At 39.5% G+C, this 17,313-nt stretch overlaps 1 protein-coding gene across 2 annotated transcripts in view; it reads left to right on the top strand.

Moving 5' to 3' along the window:
- Positions 1-452: 452 nt before the first annotated feature.
- TCERG1 (transcription elongation regulator 1) overlaps positions 453-17,313 on the top strand; it is a 33,888-nt gene continuing 17,027 nt past the window's right edge. The window contains exons 1-9 of one of the 2 annotated variants that reach the window (XM_082490051.1): positions 453-678; positions 4,109-4,261; positions 4,469-4,724; positions 7,444-7,686; positions 11,525-11,587; positions 12,916-13,116; positions 14,410-14,525; positions 15,659-15,744; positions 16,750-16,910. In XM_082490051.1, the coding sequence (XP_082346177.1) occupies positions 454-678; positions 4,109-4,261; positions 4,469-4,724; positions 7,444-7,686; positions 11,525-11,587; positions 12,916-13,116; positions 14,410-14,525; positions 15,659-15,744; positions 16,750-16,910 (1,504 nt within the window). In that variant the 5' untranslated portion in view covers position 453. Of the gene's footprint in view, positions 679-4,108; positions 4,262-4,468; positions 4,725-7,443; positions 7,687-11,524; positions 11,588-12,915; positions 13,117-14,409; positions 14,526-15,655; positions 15,745-16,749; positions 16,911-17,313 lie in introns of both variants that reach the window. The other variant, XM_082490050.1, reaches the window with a different exon arrangement.

Here is a 17,313-nt window from a genome sequence, read left to right as displayed (position 1 = left end):
TACTGTAGGTTACAAATGCGAAGGATGTAGGTAGTCCTGACAGACACTCATGCTAGAGAATAATTAAAACCCTTGGCATGATTGACAGCCATTGCTTGAGAAGTCTAGGACGTATGTACAGACAGGAATCCGAGTTGCAGGTTGTGTTGAAGGAGCTTTGGCAGATCTGGATGTGGTTCTGCAATGCCTGCCTGCCCTGATCCCAGCTGTGGGTTATCCATTTCCCTGAGTAAAAACTAACAGTTGACGACTAATGACTTTCCCGTTTGTAACCAAAGAGGAAAAAACTATTGAAATAGTTGCACGCTTAACTTGTTTATTCAAACGTGGCATTTTTTCCACACCCTTTTGATTTTTATTAGGGTTTTTCCTTGTTTGTTGTAAGAATTGATTTTCCTACAACTAAACAGTAAACTAGAACGAACTTTGTTTCCTTTTGGCCTTATCCACAGGATGGCTCAGCAGCAAGCACTGAGATTCCGTGGCCCAGCTCCCCCACCAAACGCAGTCATGAGAGGCCCACCGCCTCTCATGCGACCACCTCCACCTTTTGGCATGATGCGAGGTCCTCCTCCGCCACCTCGCCCCCCTTTCGGACGTCCTCCATTTGATCCGAACATGCCTCCGATGCCACCTCCAGGAGGGATTCCTCCACCAATGGGACCTCCACATTTGCAGGTAAAGTGGGAGATTCTCTTGGTTTGTTGAGTTGGGATTCGGGGATTTTTCTTGTTTGTTTTCACACGTGGAAATAATAAGAGAAGTGACATTAAAATGGATGGAAAAAATAGCAGGCCATGACAAAAACATAAGGCTCACGCATAGTATTATAAAACTAAAGCATACCTGTAGTATGTAAATACAACTTCTGTTTAGTTTCCTGAGGCCATTCTAAATTAATCAATTATGCAGTTAGGATACGCTCACCAAAAGAGTCTTTACTAAAACCTGACTGTTGGTGCCCTGTGGCCGTGTAGAATGCAGGATTTGGCTGTGCTCGGATTTCTGAACGCCTCAAAGCAAGCGTGTGAAGTACACATCAGCCTTCAAGGGTTACCTTCACTCTGCCTGTATCCGCTTAGCGAGGTAATGATGGACGTGCACAAAGACTGACAGGGAAGGTGCAGCTGAATTCTGTGTGGGTTCCAGCATGAGCCACACCTGCCGTCACTGTTGTAGTTTATTATTACTGGTCACCAAGGGATTGGTTAGGTGGGCAGGTAGCAATTCTGCGGAGTAGGTACATAATCAGTGAGGAGGCGTGTGTTGTTTCAGCACCATGTTCGGGAGGATGCATCATTCGTAATGCACCAGAAATTGTCAACACCCTGACAAAGGAAGACTTAACATATCAAGAAAAGACTAAGAGCAGTCTCAGTATTTGCCTGGAGCAACTGCAGGTGGCCCTTGTGGTGACATGTTTAGTCTTGGCAGAGGAAGAATGCTCTTTATCTTATGTTTATTGTTGTTGTGTTGTCTTTTTTTTAAAACTTACAGCATTCCTAGCACCTACAGGGTAGTATGAGCCAGTTGGGCTCAAGTAAGGTAGATTTCTGTCTGTATTTCATGATGATATACGTTTAAGTTCTTTTGCCTACTTTTCAAAGACACTGACAATTTGAAAGGTACAACATGTTTGGGAATAAGAAATGTATTGTTTTAATAGCATTGTAGGAGTAAAGTGCTATTAGGGCAGTGTAATTACTACATGGGACTGCAAGGCGGGCCTTTAAGGAGGTGAATAGTACTATGTGGTTTATAAATAATGGTTTAAATCCACTAATTGTAGTAGTATAGTGAAAACTTTAGTGCTGTGAAATTTATTCTAAAATGTAGGGATGTGGGCATGATGGAAAGGCCCATGTCAGCATGTTCTTATTTCATGGTATTTTAGGCCCTCCTTTGCATATTGTTTTTGGCAGCAGGGCTATGGGAGCTTTTTTCCACATCACTCTTAATGCAGGTTGGTTCACTGTGTAGCTCAGCAGACAGCTTTGTGGGAAATGGAGGGAGTGGTATGAGCGGAAGCAAAGAAACAGCGAGCACAGGAGCAAGGGCTTAAGCTGGACTTCATCTGAAATAAACTAACATCAAATTGTAGTTTAATTTTGTGTGCTATCATCATCCCAAGCACAAGATTTCAGGAAGAAACCAGTGCATGCTTTCTATAGCAGTTTTCCCTTTGTCCTCTTGAACATAAAGTGTGTTGTTAGAACTTGGGCTGCTCAGGGAGGTGTGAAGTAGCTGTTCATTTCACTGAAACATTCTCAGCTGAACAAAGGTCCTGTGGAATTGAAGACTGAAACAGTATGTTCGAGGCATGTGAATGGTCCCACTCACCTTGTGGAACATCATCTTTTTCCTTCCAGGCAGTACTAGGGGCCTTGTTCTACGATATGTTTTCATGCTCAGCTTAAGTTTATTTAAGACTATTTCCACCTACTGCGCCTTTATTCCAGTGCTTTAATGATCCTATTTTCCCTTTTGGTGTTAATATTCATGTGCCCATGCACTAGCTTGAAAGCTCTGAAGCAATGAAGAGTAGTGGAATGTGCAGTGGAACTCAGCCTGAGAGTGGAGAACAGGACCTTGCTTCCTTCTTGCAGTTTCAGGAGTCAGCCAGAGTTAATCTGAAGCCCCAAGCCTAGCTGCTGATGTCTCTTTGATTTATGTGGTTTAGATTCTGAATGTGCTTCAGCTCTCAGCTGTTACATCATCGCTCTTTTATCATGCCATGCAGTAAGCATGTCTTCTACGACTCGTTACCACACGTGGAACCCATGTACCAAGCATGTCTAAATTTTTCATGCCGTGTCAGCAGTGTGCTCTGCTTTGCACTGAATATTTGTTTTTTAGCTCCTCGTCCTGCTTCTGGTGCAAGGGGGATACAATTTTGAAAGGTTCTGTTGTAGAAACGTAGGAGAAGGTGTGCTTAGAGTGGAGCTGAAGGGTGTTGTGGATCCGGGCGTCCCCTCCTCACTCCCAGGACTGCCATGGAACGGTCTAATCCCTCCCTCCCCCGCTTTTTTTTTTTTTTTTTTTTTTCCAGAAAGCAACAACAGCAGGCAAAAAAGTGAGCTCTACTGGATTCTTGTTACAGGTTGTAGAGCAGTAAAGAGAAAGATCATCTCGTGGCCAGATGGAGGAGCTGTGGAGAAGAAATAAGGAAGGAGGGAAAGGCTGTAGTTACCATAATGGCTTTTTTTGTTTGTTTCTGTCGCAATGGGTTTCCTGCACACATCCTGGCTTCAGTAAAGCCCTCGTGTTCCTGCATCTGTGTGTTTCGCTCTCGGGCCTGTCAGTGATGAGTGCAGAGCTAGAAGGCTTTTACCAGTGAGCTGTCTGGGCATTGCCTTTGTGAAGAGGAAATCTTTTGTATCACAAGTTCAGTTAGAACTGGAGTGATGGAGATAATTAGGTCAGTTGTAGGTGTATGCAGAATAAGTTAAAGAACTTGGTGGATTTTGTCGACTGTCTTTTTTTATGGGGAAGTATTCACTATACATGTTATGCACAGAAAATTTCAGAACAGTCCAAATAAACAAGTAGAATAAAATGCCTTAATGTACCTTGATTTAGAAAGCAGGCTTTCAGGTAGCAGTGGTGTGCAGGGCAGGCCTGCATTTCTTATGATGATGCAATAATGAAAATGTAATTTGATTAAAAAAAAAAAATACATTTTTTCACTGGGAGTGTCATTGTGTAACTGCTTACATTTGATTCGCAGCAGGGGATGTCTGAGTGGCAGTTATTCAGGGGCAATTCTTCCATTCTTTCTCTTTCTTGCGTTGGGATATTTTCACGTTTTCAGGAGAGCCGTTTTCTCTCACCCCACCTCTTTTCATGCCACTTTTTTTTCTGATGCTTTGCATTTACGTTAGCATCTCAGAAGTGAAATGCTTACTGCAGCAGTTCTGCCATTGGTGGCTTGTCAGGAAGCGCATTCTCTGAGCTGGTAGCATTAGGTTGTTAAAGAAGCTCTCAAGACAGAGTTTACCTCAACTATGTTTTTACTGTTGGTGCTCTAATAAAGGAAAACAGGAAAACTCTGCTTGAAAATTGTAATATTATTATTATCATTATTTTTATTGTTATTGTGTGCCTTTAGAGACCACCATTTATGCCTCCTCCCATGGGTAGCATGCCACCACCGCCTGGTATGATGTTCCCTCCAGGAATGCCGCCTGTCACTGCCCCTGGAACACCAGCAATGCCCCCAGCAGAAGAGATATGGGTAGAAAACAAAACTCCAGATGGCAAGGTAAGATGGTTATCAGAAACAACAAAGTAATAGGTGTTTACTGCTGTTGTGAGCATGTTGTCATCCACAGTCTTGCACTGTGGTAAAATCCCGTGCTCTTGTCTATCCTCGTATTAACTAGTTTTTAAAACAGGAGGAACTGGACCATTTATAAATGCTCCTTCTCCAGATAAGCAGTTGTTTGATGGTGACATTCTTAAATCGTAGGTGTATTTCTATAATGCGCGTACACGTGAGTCAGCATGGACTAAGCCAGATGGGGTCAAAGTTATTCAGCAATCAGAGCTGACACCAATGCTGGCTGCGCAGGCCCAGGCGCAAGCCCAGGCACAAGCAGTAGGTGCCTCAACGCCGACCACCAGTAGTCCTGCGTCTGCAGCATCTCCATCCACGTCCTCGAGCACTCAGTCCTCCACAACCTCTACCACAACCACAGCCACTTCAGTTTCACAGACGATTTCCAGTGAGTAACTGAGGTTTTCTCCAGCTTTGCTATGGTGGGGAGCAGATGGTGGGGATGCTGCTTTGGGGAAATGCTGCAGCAAAAACTTGGTATCCAGGAAGAAGTTGTTTCAACGTAAGGTGGAGTGTGAGTTTGAAGTACCGTATTTAATCCAGCAGAACCTTGCATGCGAACCTTCTGTTTTTTTCCCCCCAGTCTGAAAGAGTTACTTCAGGAGAGTAACACTAGATCAACGTGCAACCCTTTTTCCTTAGGTCTTTGTATATTTTTCTTCTGCTGTTATCACATCATCTCAAAGCTATTATGCATCCATTTCCTTTTGACTATAGATAAAGCTAAATTGTTTTTAAAAGTATCTCACAAGAAAAGTTAATCTGGGGTAGGAGTTATAGTTGTAGCAATTTGCTCTTTGTTTCCAAAGTGGCATGTGTTGCTTGAGGAGGCTGGCTCTTCCAGTGCTGCGCCTGGGCTGATTGCAGAGTAGAGCTTCTTCTGGTGTATTACTTTCATTAGCATATTTTTCTGACTAAACCTTGTAAGTTCCCATTTGCTAGAGTTGCACAAAAGAGGAAAAAGAAAGTCCTTAGAGCCATTATTGTTCACTCATGACCTTTGAATAATAATTTGAGGATTACTGCTGTTTACGTGGGCTGAGCCTTTGCTTTTAAGGGTTTGCCCACTGAGGGAACCTCAAGAGGAAAGGGGACTGAATGTATGCAGCATGCACATAATGCATGTTTATACATAGTATCTGCATATAATACAAATAGTCTGATTTATAGTGTATTTTGGCATATCTGTGCTAATAAAGTGCCTCTAGTGCAGAGCATCTATATAGAGATGTATTTTGTGTACTATTTGCACATTGTGTCACCAGCAAACAAAGAGTGAGATCACCTAGCATGAAGGAAACAAAGTACGCTTGTTAAGGAGCAGTTTGGTTAGTGTCACCGCCTCCATGCAGGGCTCTGAAAGCACAGCATTTACGCTGATCAGGAATCCTGTTGTTTGACAGTCTTGATCATTATAACTGCTGGCAAAAATGCATGCGCTGCCTCAGGCCGAAGAGTATGCAGGAGATGAGCAATTGCTGAACTGCGCTCCCTCCAGCTGTAGTGTGTGCTTGCATCCCCTGGAATTATTTCATCTCTTTCCTGTAACAGGCAAGACAAGTCAAGCTTAACTCACCACTTAAACCAAACTTTAGAGGTCTGTGTATGAAAGGGAGTCAGATTTAGGTAACCCTCAAGTTATGCTTTTAGTTAACACTGGCGGGAGGACAGATCATTGGAGTAGCAAAGAATTTGTATCGCTCAAGGCATTTTAGGGCTTTTATTTAATTTGAAAGGTAACTTAGTACTGTGTTCAGCTGCTTTGTTGAAATATGGTCTACTCTAACCATTTTGCTGAGTAACAAGAATCGGGCAGGAGGTGAATGTTAGCTTCTGGCCTAATGCCAGGCTTTTGAGGACTGATCCTACTTTTGGAATAGCGCTTTCTGCACCTTCTCTCAAGCAAAATCTCCTAATATCCAACGCTGAGAGTCTGTTCCACTTCTACCTGTTCTACCTGCTAAACTTTGTCTTTGCTTTCAAGAACTGTTACTGTTGGTGTCTGTGCCTAGGTGATAAAATTTTATCATTTAAAATACTTTCATAACTCTCAGACTTGGCCTGTAAAAAAACCTGGGACTTCTGGCTGAGCTTCATTCTTGTCTGGTACTGATTTGACTTAGGCCAATTGCATACTGACTGTCTGCTCTGTTTCCCTAAATTTTAGGCAGTGCTGAGAACTTTCACCCTTTCTGAAACACTTAACAACAGATCAAAAATCTTTATTTAAATATGTTAATATTGGTATGTTATTGGGAATGCCTCTGGTAGTCCTTGAATACTGAAGAAAGTGCACATTATGCCCATGTATAATATGGGCATAAGTTGGTGTGGTTTCTTTTTTCTTTTTTTTTTTTTTTAATTAGCTCATTTTTACAACAGTTTCTCTTCCTCTCCACCAAATCTTACACTGTGAATTTGCAAGGCTGGTCTGTGAGTTTAATCAGTCACATCTCTAGTTCCTGTTTGCCAGTGCTTTGATATGCAGCACTGTTTGTTCTCGATTAAGCACTGATTTCAGTCATGCTGCAAGGATTATGGAATTGAATGCTAGAGTGTATTTTCCCACTGGGAGGCACTGATGACCAAGAAAGTTCTTGCAGCTTCTGAACAAAAGTACTTTTCCTTGGTTATTTATACATTTTTTTGATTGATGTTTTTGCATTCTTGGATCATAGCTTAATAAACGTAGTTTTAGACAGACTGTTGTCATGCACGTGCTGCTGCCATTATTGTTAAAAAGCAGAACCTGTGTTCATTTAACACAGGAGCAACCTTTTTCCGTTTGAAACTCTGTAACATTCCCTTTCTGTTTTTCTGACTGGGGATGCAGAGGTTATTTGTCCTTTGGTACACCCTTGCTACTGCCATAGAGACTTGTTAGGTGTAAAGAATGGGACAAAGTAAAATTTGAAATTGACTTTCTTTGTGAATATTTAACCTTACAGAGAAGGCAAAGGATTTTTTGTCCAAGAGTGTCTTCCTGCTGGTTATATCTAAGCGTATCTGCTTATATAATGTCTGTTGGGAAACAGAGAGCCAGTATGTTTGCAGCAAATATATTGTAGTGTCTAAGATACAAGGTGTTCTTTGTGTTTTTTTATCAGCACCTACCACACAAGACCAGACCCCGAGTTCGGGTGTTTCAGTTGCCACACCATCAGTCAGTGTTTCAACCTCTGCTCCTTCTGCTACACCTGTGCAGACTGTACCCCAGCCAGTCCCACAGACATTGCCTCCTGCAGTTCCTCATGCAGTACCTCAACCAACTGCAGCAATTCCTGCTTTTCCACCAGTAATGGTACCTCCATTTCGTGTCCCCCTTCCTGGCATGCCTATTCCACTTCCAGGTAAATTGGCGAACTGTAATTGTCTTGTCCGCTACATGTCCATGTTGTCAATTTGTTTGCACTCATGTGTCCACTGTGTACGGAACTTGCCTGAATCCTCTCCACTCAGAGTATCTTTGAAAGAATTCAGGGTTAGCAGACAGACTTTTTAATTAACAAAGAACATGAAACTTTTTTGACTTCTAGTTCTTTGATATACATATCAGAAAACAGCTGCATTTAAACATGTAAACCTTTTTCTTTTAGATGATAGGAAAACAAAAGAATTACACTAAACACTTCTTAATCTCATGGCACATGTCTATCTGGTCATCCTATTTAAAAAAAAAAGTGAGCTCCTGGACAGAATCTGTATGTGACTGAGAGTATTGTAGCACTATATTTTGCTATTGGCAATATTGCTATAATTTTTTTCTACTTGCTTGATTTAGACCTTAACTCTCATGCATAAATAATTATTAGGACATGGATAATAGCTGAAAGAAATTAAAAGAAAATAATATATTTATAAGCAGAGAAAATTGCCATTCAGATGTATTACCTCTGAATGATGATAGGTGTTTCCAGTTCTCTCGGTTTCAAACTATCAATTATGATGTGGAACGCTTACGCAAAATGTTGAGGTTTAAACTGAGGACCACAATGAAGGTATTAAAGATGCGAGGGTATTATAGGCTTCAGATGTAAAGACCATTGAGAAGAAATCTTAGACGGCAGCCCACTGGTTCCTGGGCAACGTGTATTTTCTTTCATTTGTATAAAATATTTAGATACTTACAGAAGTAATTTTAGGCTGGAAGATTGGACTCGCTTGCTGTTTGTAATTGCTGCAGAGGTCCTCCTGAGGGGTGGCTAGAGCCACTTGTTGCTTTGGTACCATGTGTCAGTTTGCATGGGTACGGTTGAGTTCCTCTCCTGGTACCAAAGTATTTAACATTTTTTTCAGTGTGTACTAGAGCTAAATATATACCAAGAGCTTTGATTTTATGTTGCAAAGGAAGGTTTGAGACTGCAGTTGTATTGGATACAAGTTATTTTCCAATTAAGAATTACAAAGAAGCAGCTCTGAGCAGCATCCTCCCAATTTTTGACTCTCTGTACAAGCTGAGTTAGGTGACTTCTGTGCTGTCCTTTAATGCACTGATGCAGTGCGTATGAAGGGAGGTCTTTACCTTCCATCAAACTGGCTGGATGAAAAGTAATCCTTTATAACACTTCTTTGATAAAGGATATAAGCATCAAAGTAGTTAAAATGGGTATTAGTTCTACTAACTAAAAGAGAGACCAACTTTTAGTTGCCTCTGCTTTTAGGATAGTCTTCTAAAATAACTGAGCGAAGCTACTTTAATCTGTAATTTGCTCGAAAAGGAAATCGCACTGTAGTACTCATGGTTTTAAGACAGGAAAAAAATACTATTCTGAACATGATATTCAAGGCTGAATGAAAAATAGATAAAGGATAAAGGGAGAATTCTGATGATGTATATTTGTGAGGTTTGGAAGAACAATAAAAAGGGGTAAGCCTTAAAGGTGGTCAGCTGAATGTCCTTAACTGCAATTTCTGACATCCCAGCAAGGGATCAGCATAGAGTGAAGGGTCCTTATGTACCTTTGAAGGATATAATCATCTACTCAAGCGTGAACTGTCAGGTGAAATGTGGATGGTCAAAGCGGTAGAGAACAGTGCCAGTGGAAAGGGATACTGTGGGGTGTGTGCTTGGGTTGGGTTTCTTTGTAAGCTCTCAGTCAAAAAGTTTTGAGAGTAGTGTAATACAGAAGGAAAGACAGAGCAACAACATTGATCTTCTTAAACTCATTTTTGAAAATTATTTTTTTCAAAACTTTCCTGGTAGCAAGTCTTAGATCTGGCCTCTTCTCCTGTTCTCGCAGTGAGATGAGCCTTTTGGGTGGAACCCATACTACATAGCAAGGTTACCTAGCAGTAAAGTGTGTGCTTCCACTAACAAGTCTAATTCATAATTTTGCCGGATTACAGAATAAAATCAGTCTAATTCTTTCAGTTAATTCTGGCTTGAGTTGGTTTATAAACTGTTTATAAACACTGTAAAAGTAAATGAAACTTTTAAAATACTTTACAGCAACAAGAAACGACAGAGAAGTCAAAATGACATCATAGCAGTATCAGGTGAAGTCAAAAAGGCTTACGAAGTTTTCCTGTTTAGATGTTTGGGGCTTTCAGCACTCGATACAATATCAGCCAAATTGCTTTCAAGTTACAGAGGCATAGCTGAACAATACCATTGTCAAGTGATTTCAAAGTTAATCTCTGCATTATACTATAGTAAGACGGAACAATGGAAGAGTTGATTAGTGATATCTCGTAATCTCAGATCTTAAAAAGTAAGTCTGCTTTCTCTTAATTCATACGTTAAAAGTTAGTTGTATGTTTGAGAATGAACTTGGCAGAGGACACAGCTTGGTTATTTGCTAAGTCTTATCTGCGCTGCAGTATCTCTAATTTCAGTGATCCCGCAGATGGCATTATTTATACTGACCCAGTTTTAAGACATGCTGTAACTTCCTTAACAAAACGAATTTTCAGATTAATTTTCAAGTACGTAACATGACACTCCCCACAAATTTAGACGAACACTTCATTCAGTGCTGTTTGAGTCAATGTTTTTGTGTCTCAATCCATACTTTTTTTATAAAACTAGTTTTGGATTCTTTTATTGAAATTAATATTAAAGAACATCACAATTGTAATCTCAAAGAAATTTTAAAAATAAATTGGCAGTACTTTTGTATGCTTTCAATACTAGATCTCTAATGAAGAAAAATAGAAATTACTTTGGTTATAAACACAGGGGTTTAATTTCACTTTGCGCTGGAGGATTTCCACCTCAGATGGTGGAAATGAAACCATTTAAGGGGAGGGCCCTGAAAAAGGAGTGGACCAATGTAGAGAGAACTTCTAGTTTCCTTTACATACCCTAAAAAGAAGGTTTTTGGAAATGTGTTCCCTGGCCCCTGTCTAATTTCCTCCTGAATTTTGCATCTAATTGCAGAAGATTACACACTTCCCTTTCTCTGTCATTCCTCCATGAGCTGGAGAGCAGAACAGTGCATGGTGATGCCTTTTTGAGGGCTCGTTTTGCTGCCTTGAGAGCATTTTTCAGCTCATGACATTCTTGATAATGAAAAGTAAAGTGTTTGCTGCTGCTGACCTAGTGCAGCTTTGTGTACCTCTGTTTGCAGCTTCCTTGCTTTTATTTCTCCCCTCCTTCTTCTGCCTCCAGCCGTTCCGTCATGTCCCTCGCAGCCTCAGCTTTCCCTTGGGGTTGAACTTGGCTTTCACCCTGCCACGCTTTGCTAGTCCGACTAGTTTAAATCTGTCCTTCTACTCTTACCGCTGCTTTCTAAATGCAGCAGCAGACCGAAAATAGCAGAGACCATTTGTTTCGCTTTGCTGCTGTTTCCCTGGTGGGTCTGAGCAAGGGCTGTCCGTGGAAGGCAGCGGTGCTGGTGGGACGTTTTCCCATGGTGCTGCCCTACACGGAGAGCTGAGTTCCCCCTTGAATGAACTTAAACCCCTGAGTCTTCATTGAAATACTTTTTAATGACATCCCCATAATTTGCGAAACAGCTGTTTTAATGTAGGCAGAAACTGTTGCTGCATCTTAAAATTAGTTTTATATTTGATCTGGCATAAAATGTTGGAGCAAAAATAATTCACATTTTCTTGCCGGGAGGCGCTCTCTTTGCCAGCTGAGAATGGCATTCCAAATTGTAGCAGGAAATCCGTAGCATCCAGACTCCCAGTGGTAGCTGACGTACAATGGCAGCTTTCCAACATGCTTGCTTATCCGTTTTACAGGTGTAGCAATGATGCAAATAGTCAGCTGCCCGTATGTAAAGACAGTCGCTACCACCAAGACCGGTAATTTTCAAAACCATCTTAGTTCGTTTTGTCTGTAAGTTGGCATGGTAGTGAATGTTGTTGTTTATCTTTTATTTATTTATTTGCTTCCCCAGTTGAATGAATAGCTATACTTTGTTTTCAAAACCAGTATAAATGCAAGTATATTTGGCCAGGAAATAACTTTCCCAAATAACTGTCAGTCTTAGCTTATTTTATAAAAAAAAAAAATCCAGTACAGTTTTCTGTAATCATTGAGTTCTGTAATAACTGTGAATCTCTTCATGCCCATACTTCTTAGTTATTAGTTTCTTGTGTGTGGATTTTTGTTTTTCCTATTTCCACATGTATAGTGACATGATTGTGCTCGCATGTTGGTGTGCGTGTATGTGCGTCTTAGTATAAATTTTCGTTTTTCTAATTGTTGATTTAAGAAAAGTCACTTACTGAGAATACTTTATGGCAATGTGTAATGTGCGCTTTTCCATTATTGAAAAAGATAGACTTTTTCATATAACATTAAAGGCTCAAAATTATGATCTTGTAGTTCTAGTCCTATCCAACTTGTTTTTCTAGAACTTGTCGTTCAAAATATGTTCAGTATATCCATTTTGGTGGAATGAGTAGAGAACTAATAGGATAATGTAGCATTCTGGCTTTCTTATCTTTGGATATTTACTTGCCATTTTGCTTTAGGATGTGAATAAAATGTTTTTTCCAATCAGTCTGCAGTACTAAAGAAAACAATGATGCAATCTGAAATTATTTCGTTCTCATCAGTTTTTATCCAAGGCTCAGAATTAATGATAACTTTTTTAAAGTCAGGATTTAAGATTTACCAGAGTTCCTCTCTGTATTATGTGGCTCAAATTCAAGCCACTGTTGTCTTTTTTCAAGAGCAGTAGCAATATCTCTTAAAACGACAGCATAATTAAACAGTGGAGTAGATTTTTTTAAAAAATAATTATTTGCTACAGAGAACTAATAAATATTTTTTCAATAAATAGAGCACTTAATTTTGAAGTATTAAAGCAAATGTCTGAAAATTAACAAGCTTTGTGCTGTGCAGAATTACACATTACTTTAATTAAAATAAAAAGCTATCTAATTTGCCTGGTAATATGGGCATTGTACTATAATTGTAAAGCACAGGGAGGAAATCTAGTAGCAGTGCGTTGCTTTTCAACTTAATTTTGAAGACAATCTTTATATTTATTTATATAGATTGATTATTTGTAAATTAAGTCAGTAAATTGCTAGGGTTTGGTTCTTAGGTAGTTCATGGTCACTTACTGTTTTCTTTCCTTTTCTTTTTTTCTTTTTTCTTTGTTTTTTCCATCTGTGTCCAGGTGTCTTGCCAGGCATGGCCCCTCCCATCGTACCCATGATCCATCCTCAGGTCGCTATTGCCGCTTCCCCGGCTACGTTGGCTGGAGCAACAGCAGTCTCTGAGTGGACAGAGTACAAAACAGCAGATGGAAAGACTTACTATTATAACAATAGGACTTTGGAGTCAACATGGGAAAAACCCCAAGAACTGAAAGAGAAAGGTACTTTTTTTTTTTTTTTAATACAGCTGTATAGTAGGCAAAATTGCTGAGACCATTAATGGATTGAAAGTGTGAATGAGAATATTTCTAATCCGTTATCTCCCTTAAGAATATTTTGAAATCCTGATTATGAGTATTTATTTGAATTGGTCTTGAGTCTGAAAGTTACAGTTTCTTTGTTTCCCAGTGTATTGTAAGAGTATTTGGTTTCTAGAGTTGCTTCCAAATCCTGTGACGCTTGGGTAAATGCGTGTTTCCACTCCGGTAGAAAGTAAGTACTTTACGTACTCCTGTGTTTGAGAAGATCCTGATTGCAGAAAGATAGAAAGTGAGGGGACAGCTCGGGTATTCTAAAGACTGTAAACCAGGAAAGAATGAAGATCGTTGAAATGCTAAATTTCACATCTTCAAAAACTAGGTGTATAAACATATTTGGAATATGAGGAAAAATTAAATTCTCTCCACCTGTCCACATCCCAAAGTCATATTCCAGTCATATTCTGTGACTTGTCCTTGTTTGAGTCCACATTATATCCACGACTGTTGCTATATTGGAGGGAAGTTGTTCTTTTAATGTAAATAAGGAAGAAGGGGCAAAAATCCTGTAGCCTTTTTTCAGTTTGTAAAGTCTTTTAGGAAGACAAATCCAGTTGGGTGCAAATAGTTCTACCTTCTACTGCCTGTTGAATTTTTCAGTTACAAGAAATCTGTTTAGACAAATCCAGAACACTTACACAGTTAGCTAGTTGAATACCCGTCTTTCTAATAATTCAGGTTTAAATAATAGGTCTCTTTACTGTGGTGAAACCATTTAAGACAGCAAATACTAGTTTTGCTGAGTAAAGATTATACATTTTATATTTTTTTTTAAAATGGGCGCAGAGCAATCCTCAGATGATTCTGCATTAATTTTCTCCGATGTTTATTTTATGTCAAGCGCAGTTCATATCTGAAAGTTGTCTTCAGTATTGCACTCTTGGTTGCAACTGTAGCTTGATATTTTTATTGGTGTTTCAGCTGTTTCTGTTGGTACACTTCAGTTAGCTTTTTCATATAATAGGCTGCCTTACAATATTTCGTTTTCTAGTCCCAAGTAGATCTTGGTACAGGAGATAATCACATCTTTATAAGCAGAAACTGTAAAACCCAAGAAGGACAGAAAGTGGTGAAAATACATTAAAAATAAGTTTTGTTTTGCTCTTGGGCTTGGAAAATCATACTGATAAAAATAAATTTGTTGTGGTTCTAGAGTGGTTTCTTAATAACACTAAGGAGAGTTCTACCTTTATTTAGAAAAAATGGAAGAGAAGATCAAAGAGCCAATTAAAGAACCTACGGAGGAGCCTTTACCAATGGAGACCGAAGAAGAAGAGCCAAAAGAAGAACCTATAAAAGAACTTATAAAGGAGGTAAAAGACCTTGCAACCAAATAGTCGGTATCGACATTTTGAGTCCTACATCCTACAGGTGTGGATGCACCTGTAGACCAGGCATATTGACAGCAGACATGGTTAGTAATTTGAGTTCTTAAATTCCTGGGGTGATTTTGAAAGCCTTCCTTTTTGGACTCATAGCTTATTTTTTTCCATATTTTTTTTTTAATGAACTTTTTTACAAAAGGAAAAAAGGACATTTAAGAGAAAAGTGCAGAGTATGTGAGTTAAGAAATGAGTAAGAACATGGAAAATGTTAGCAGATTACATAGACGTGATGTTCTCTTGCTGATTTTAAGGTGTTCAGAAAAATGGAACTTGTCCTGAATGTTTGAAATCTTTAATAGCTTTTTCTTTATTTCTTTACTTCTTTATTTTGAACACTTTTGAAACAAAACTTACACGTTCTCCGTGTGCCATAACTGATAAATTTAGCCTGTTAAGAACGTGCATTCTAGAAAATATCTGTAGTGTTTACACTGCAGTAGACAAAATTAACTTTTTTCTTGTCAGGCATTTTGTCATACTGAGAAAGCATAGTTCTTGAAGATGCTAAGGTGTTTGAATAAAAATTAAAGCTTTTGTACTGATTTCTGTGAACTTCAATGTACCTTGGTAGGCAAAAGCACAGAATTCAGTTGCTGTTCTTTATTACCACTCTACCCTGTTTACTTTTGAGGTAGTTGCTGTTTTGCTTGTTTACGCTACAAAGGTTATTGCAAATTTTTGACTGTTTCATACTCCGTGTCTCATTTTCAAGTAAATTAATTTTAAGAATAAATCAAAATTTCTTTGTGAGAAACTACACCCTTGCCTCTGTACTCGGGCTTTGAATCAAAATTCATGCGGATCTTGGAAGGCATTTAAATAAGGGTTCTTTGAAGTCAGAAGTTAAGTAAACGCTTAGAGGTTTTCTGAATTGAGATTTTTGAATAGCAGTTACTGTTGAAATTCCAGTGCTTCTGTGTTGGAATGATGAAGTGCAATTGTGAGCTGTTTGTTAGCATTGTTTCAAAATACGTTTGCTTGTTAAAAACAAGTTAGTTACTTTATAACAATTAGCTAGCTGTCATTGCCTGAAGCCTTTAACTTGTTTTTTCCTTGAGGAGCCAAAAGAGGAAGAAATGACTGAAGAAGAAAAAGCGGCTCAGAAGGCCAAGCCAGTTGCAACCACTCCTATTCCAGGAACCCCATGGTAGGTGACGGTTTGCCCTATGGCCTCTACCGCGGGACTGACCCATCGTTTGCTGTAGCCACCAGAAAGGTTGTGGGGTAGTTAGAACAAGTAATAGCATGTGAAGATCCTGTTCTTGGTATGCTTCTGTCTCCAATAACACTGGAGTCCTCCAGCCGACACTGTTCGCACCGCGCTGGTACGCATGCTGTTCACTGGTGGTGTATAGCCTTTCTGCCACAGGCTAACCGCAGCCTGAGGGAGGTACGTTACCAGTATAGATTTCATAGCCCAGTCCCCTTCGTCTGCCACTGGTTCCTCCTGATCTGGTATGAAATCCTGGCCAAAAATAATAAATCTTGAACTTCTTTTGCCCTTATGCCTTGGGGAATGAATTGGCTGCTGGCCAGAACAATCTTCTTTTTGTTTGTTACTCGGCATAGATACTCATCAGGTGCCCGTGTGTATAACGTCATGAGGAGGTTACTCTTGCTGTAGTGTACGTACATCATCTTTGTGTGTTTGGATGACCAAGGTAAAAATCTTCCTGATGGGCAAGGGATATTGGTTTAATTCTTGCAATTTAGCCATCGATGCTTTTGTATTAATGTTTGATATTTAAAACCGTCACCCTTCAAATTATCTCTGTGGTTCTTTCATCCCATCACTTAAAAAATTCTGGCAGGTTGCTTTTTCTCATCTTTTGTGAGGCATTGAAGAGATGAGGTACGTTGTATCCCAAAATGCAATTCAGCTGTCTAAAACATTTTCCTAGAGAAGAACTGAGTATACTGCAGCTCCTGATAAAAAGCAGTTTTAAAATTGCGTTTCAAATCTGCCAGCAGAGAAAAGCAATAATTCAGTATCCCGTTTGGACAGTGGGAGTGGCTGGTAGCTGTGCAGTAACTATAACCTGCATTGGTCTGTGACCGTCACGCTTGCTTTGTTCTTTGGATATGGTCACAGGTACACAGAATGACCAACGACAAAGATAACACAGGGCTCCCTGTCTGCTGTTATTTCTAGGTGTGTGGTGTGGACTGGTGACGAGCGTGTTTTCTTCTATAACCCTACCACTCGTCTTTCTATGTGGGACCGACCAGATGACCTAATTGGAAGAGCTGATGTGGACAAAATTATTCAAGAACCTCCTCACAAAAAAGGAATGGAAGAAGGAAAAAAACTTAGTAAGAGCAAACTTACTGCCTTCTTAAGAAGCCTGAGTGTAACTTATCACTTATTTTGTGTTGGTTTCCAAAGCTAGTAACATTTAAATAAGTGAGAGAAATGTAAGGGAATATTGAAAAATGTATATAGCTTTGGAATATAAGAAGGCTGGTGGGAATGCAAATTTATAGAGTCCTTTGGAAAAAAAAACAGTCTGTTGAAGAAAGTAGATACTAACAAGGTTAACTTTTTTTCAAAATGCCAACAGGCTGAAAAAACCCAACAGTTTTTACCGACTAAAAAAGGGACTGTTTGTTTTATAAGCAAGAGGAATTTGGGGGCCAGAAAAGATTAATCGTAATGTACGAATGGGCTCTCACATAAGAGGATTTAACTTAGAGAACATCAACTGGAATGCAGTTT

The sequence above is a fragment of the Vanellus vanellus genome, assembly GCF_965231255.1.
Source record: "Vanellus vanellus genome assembly, chromosome: 13".
NCBI lineage: Eukaryota > Metazoa > Chordata > Aves > Charadriiformes > Charadriidae > Vanellus > Vanellus vanellus.
This window is presented reverse-complemented; position numbering and strand designations above follow the sequence as displayed.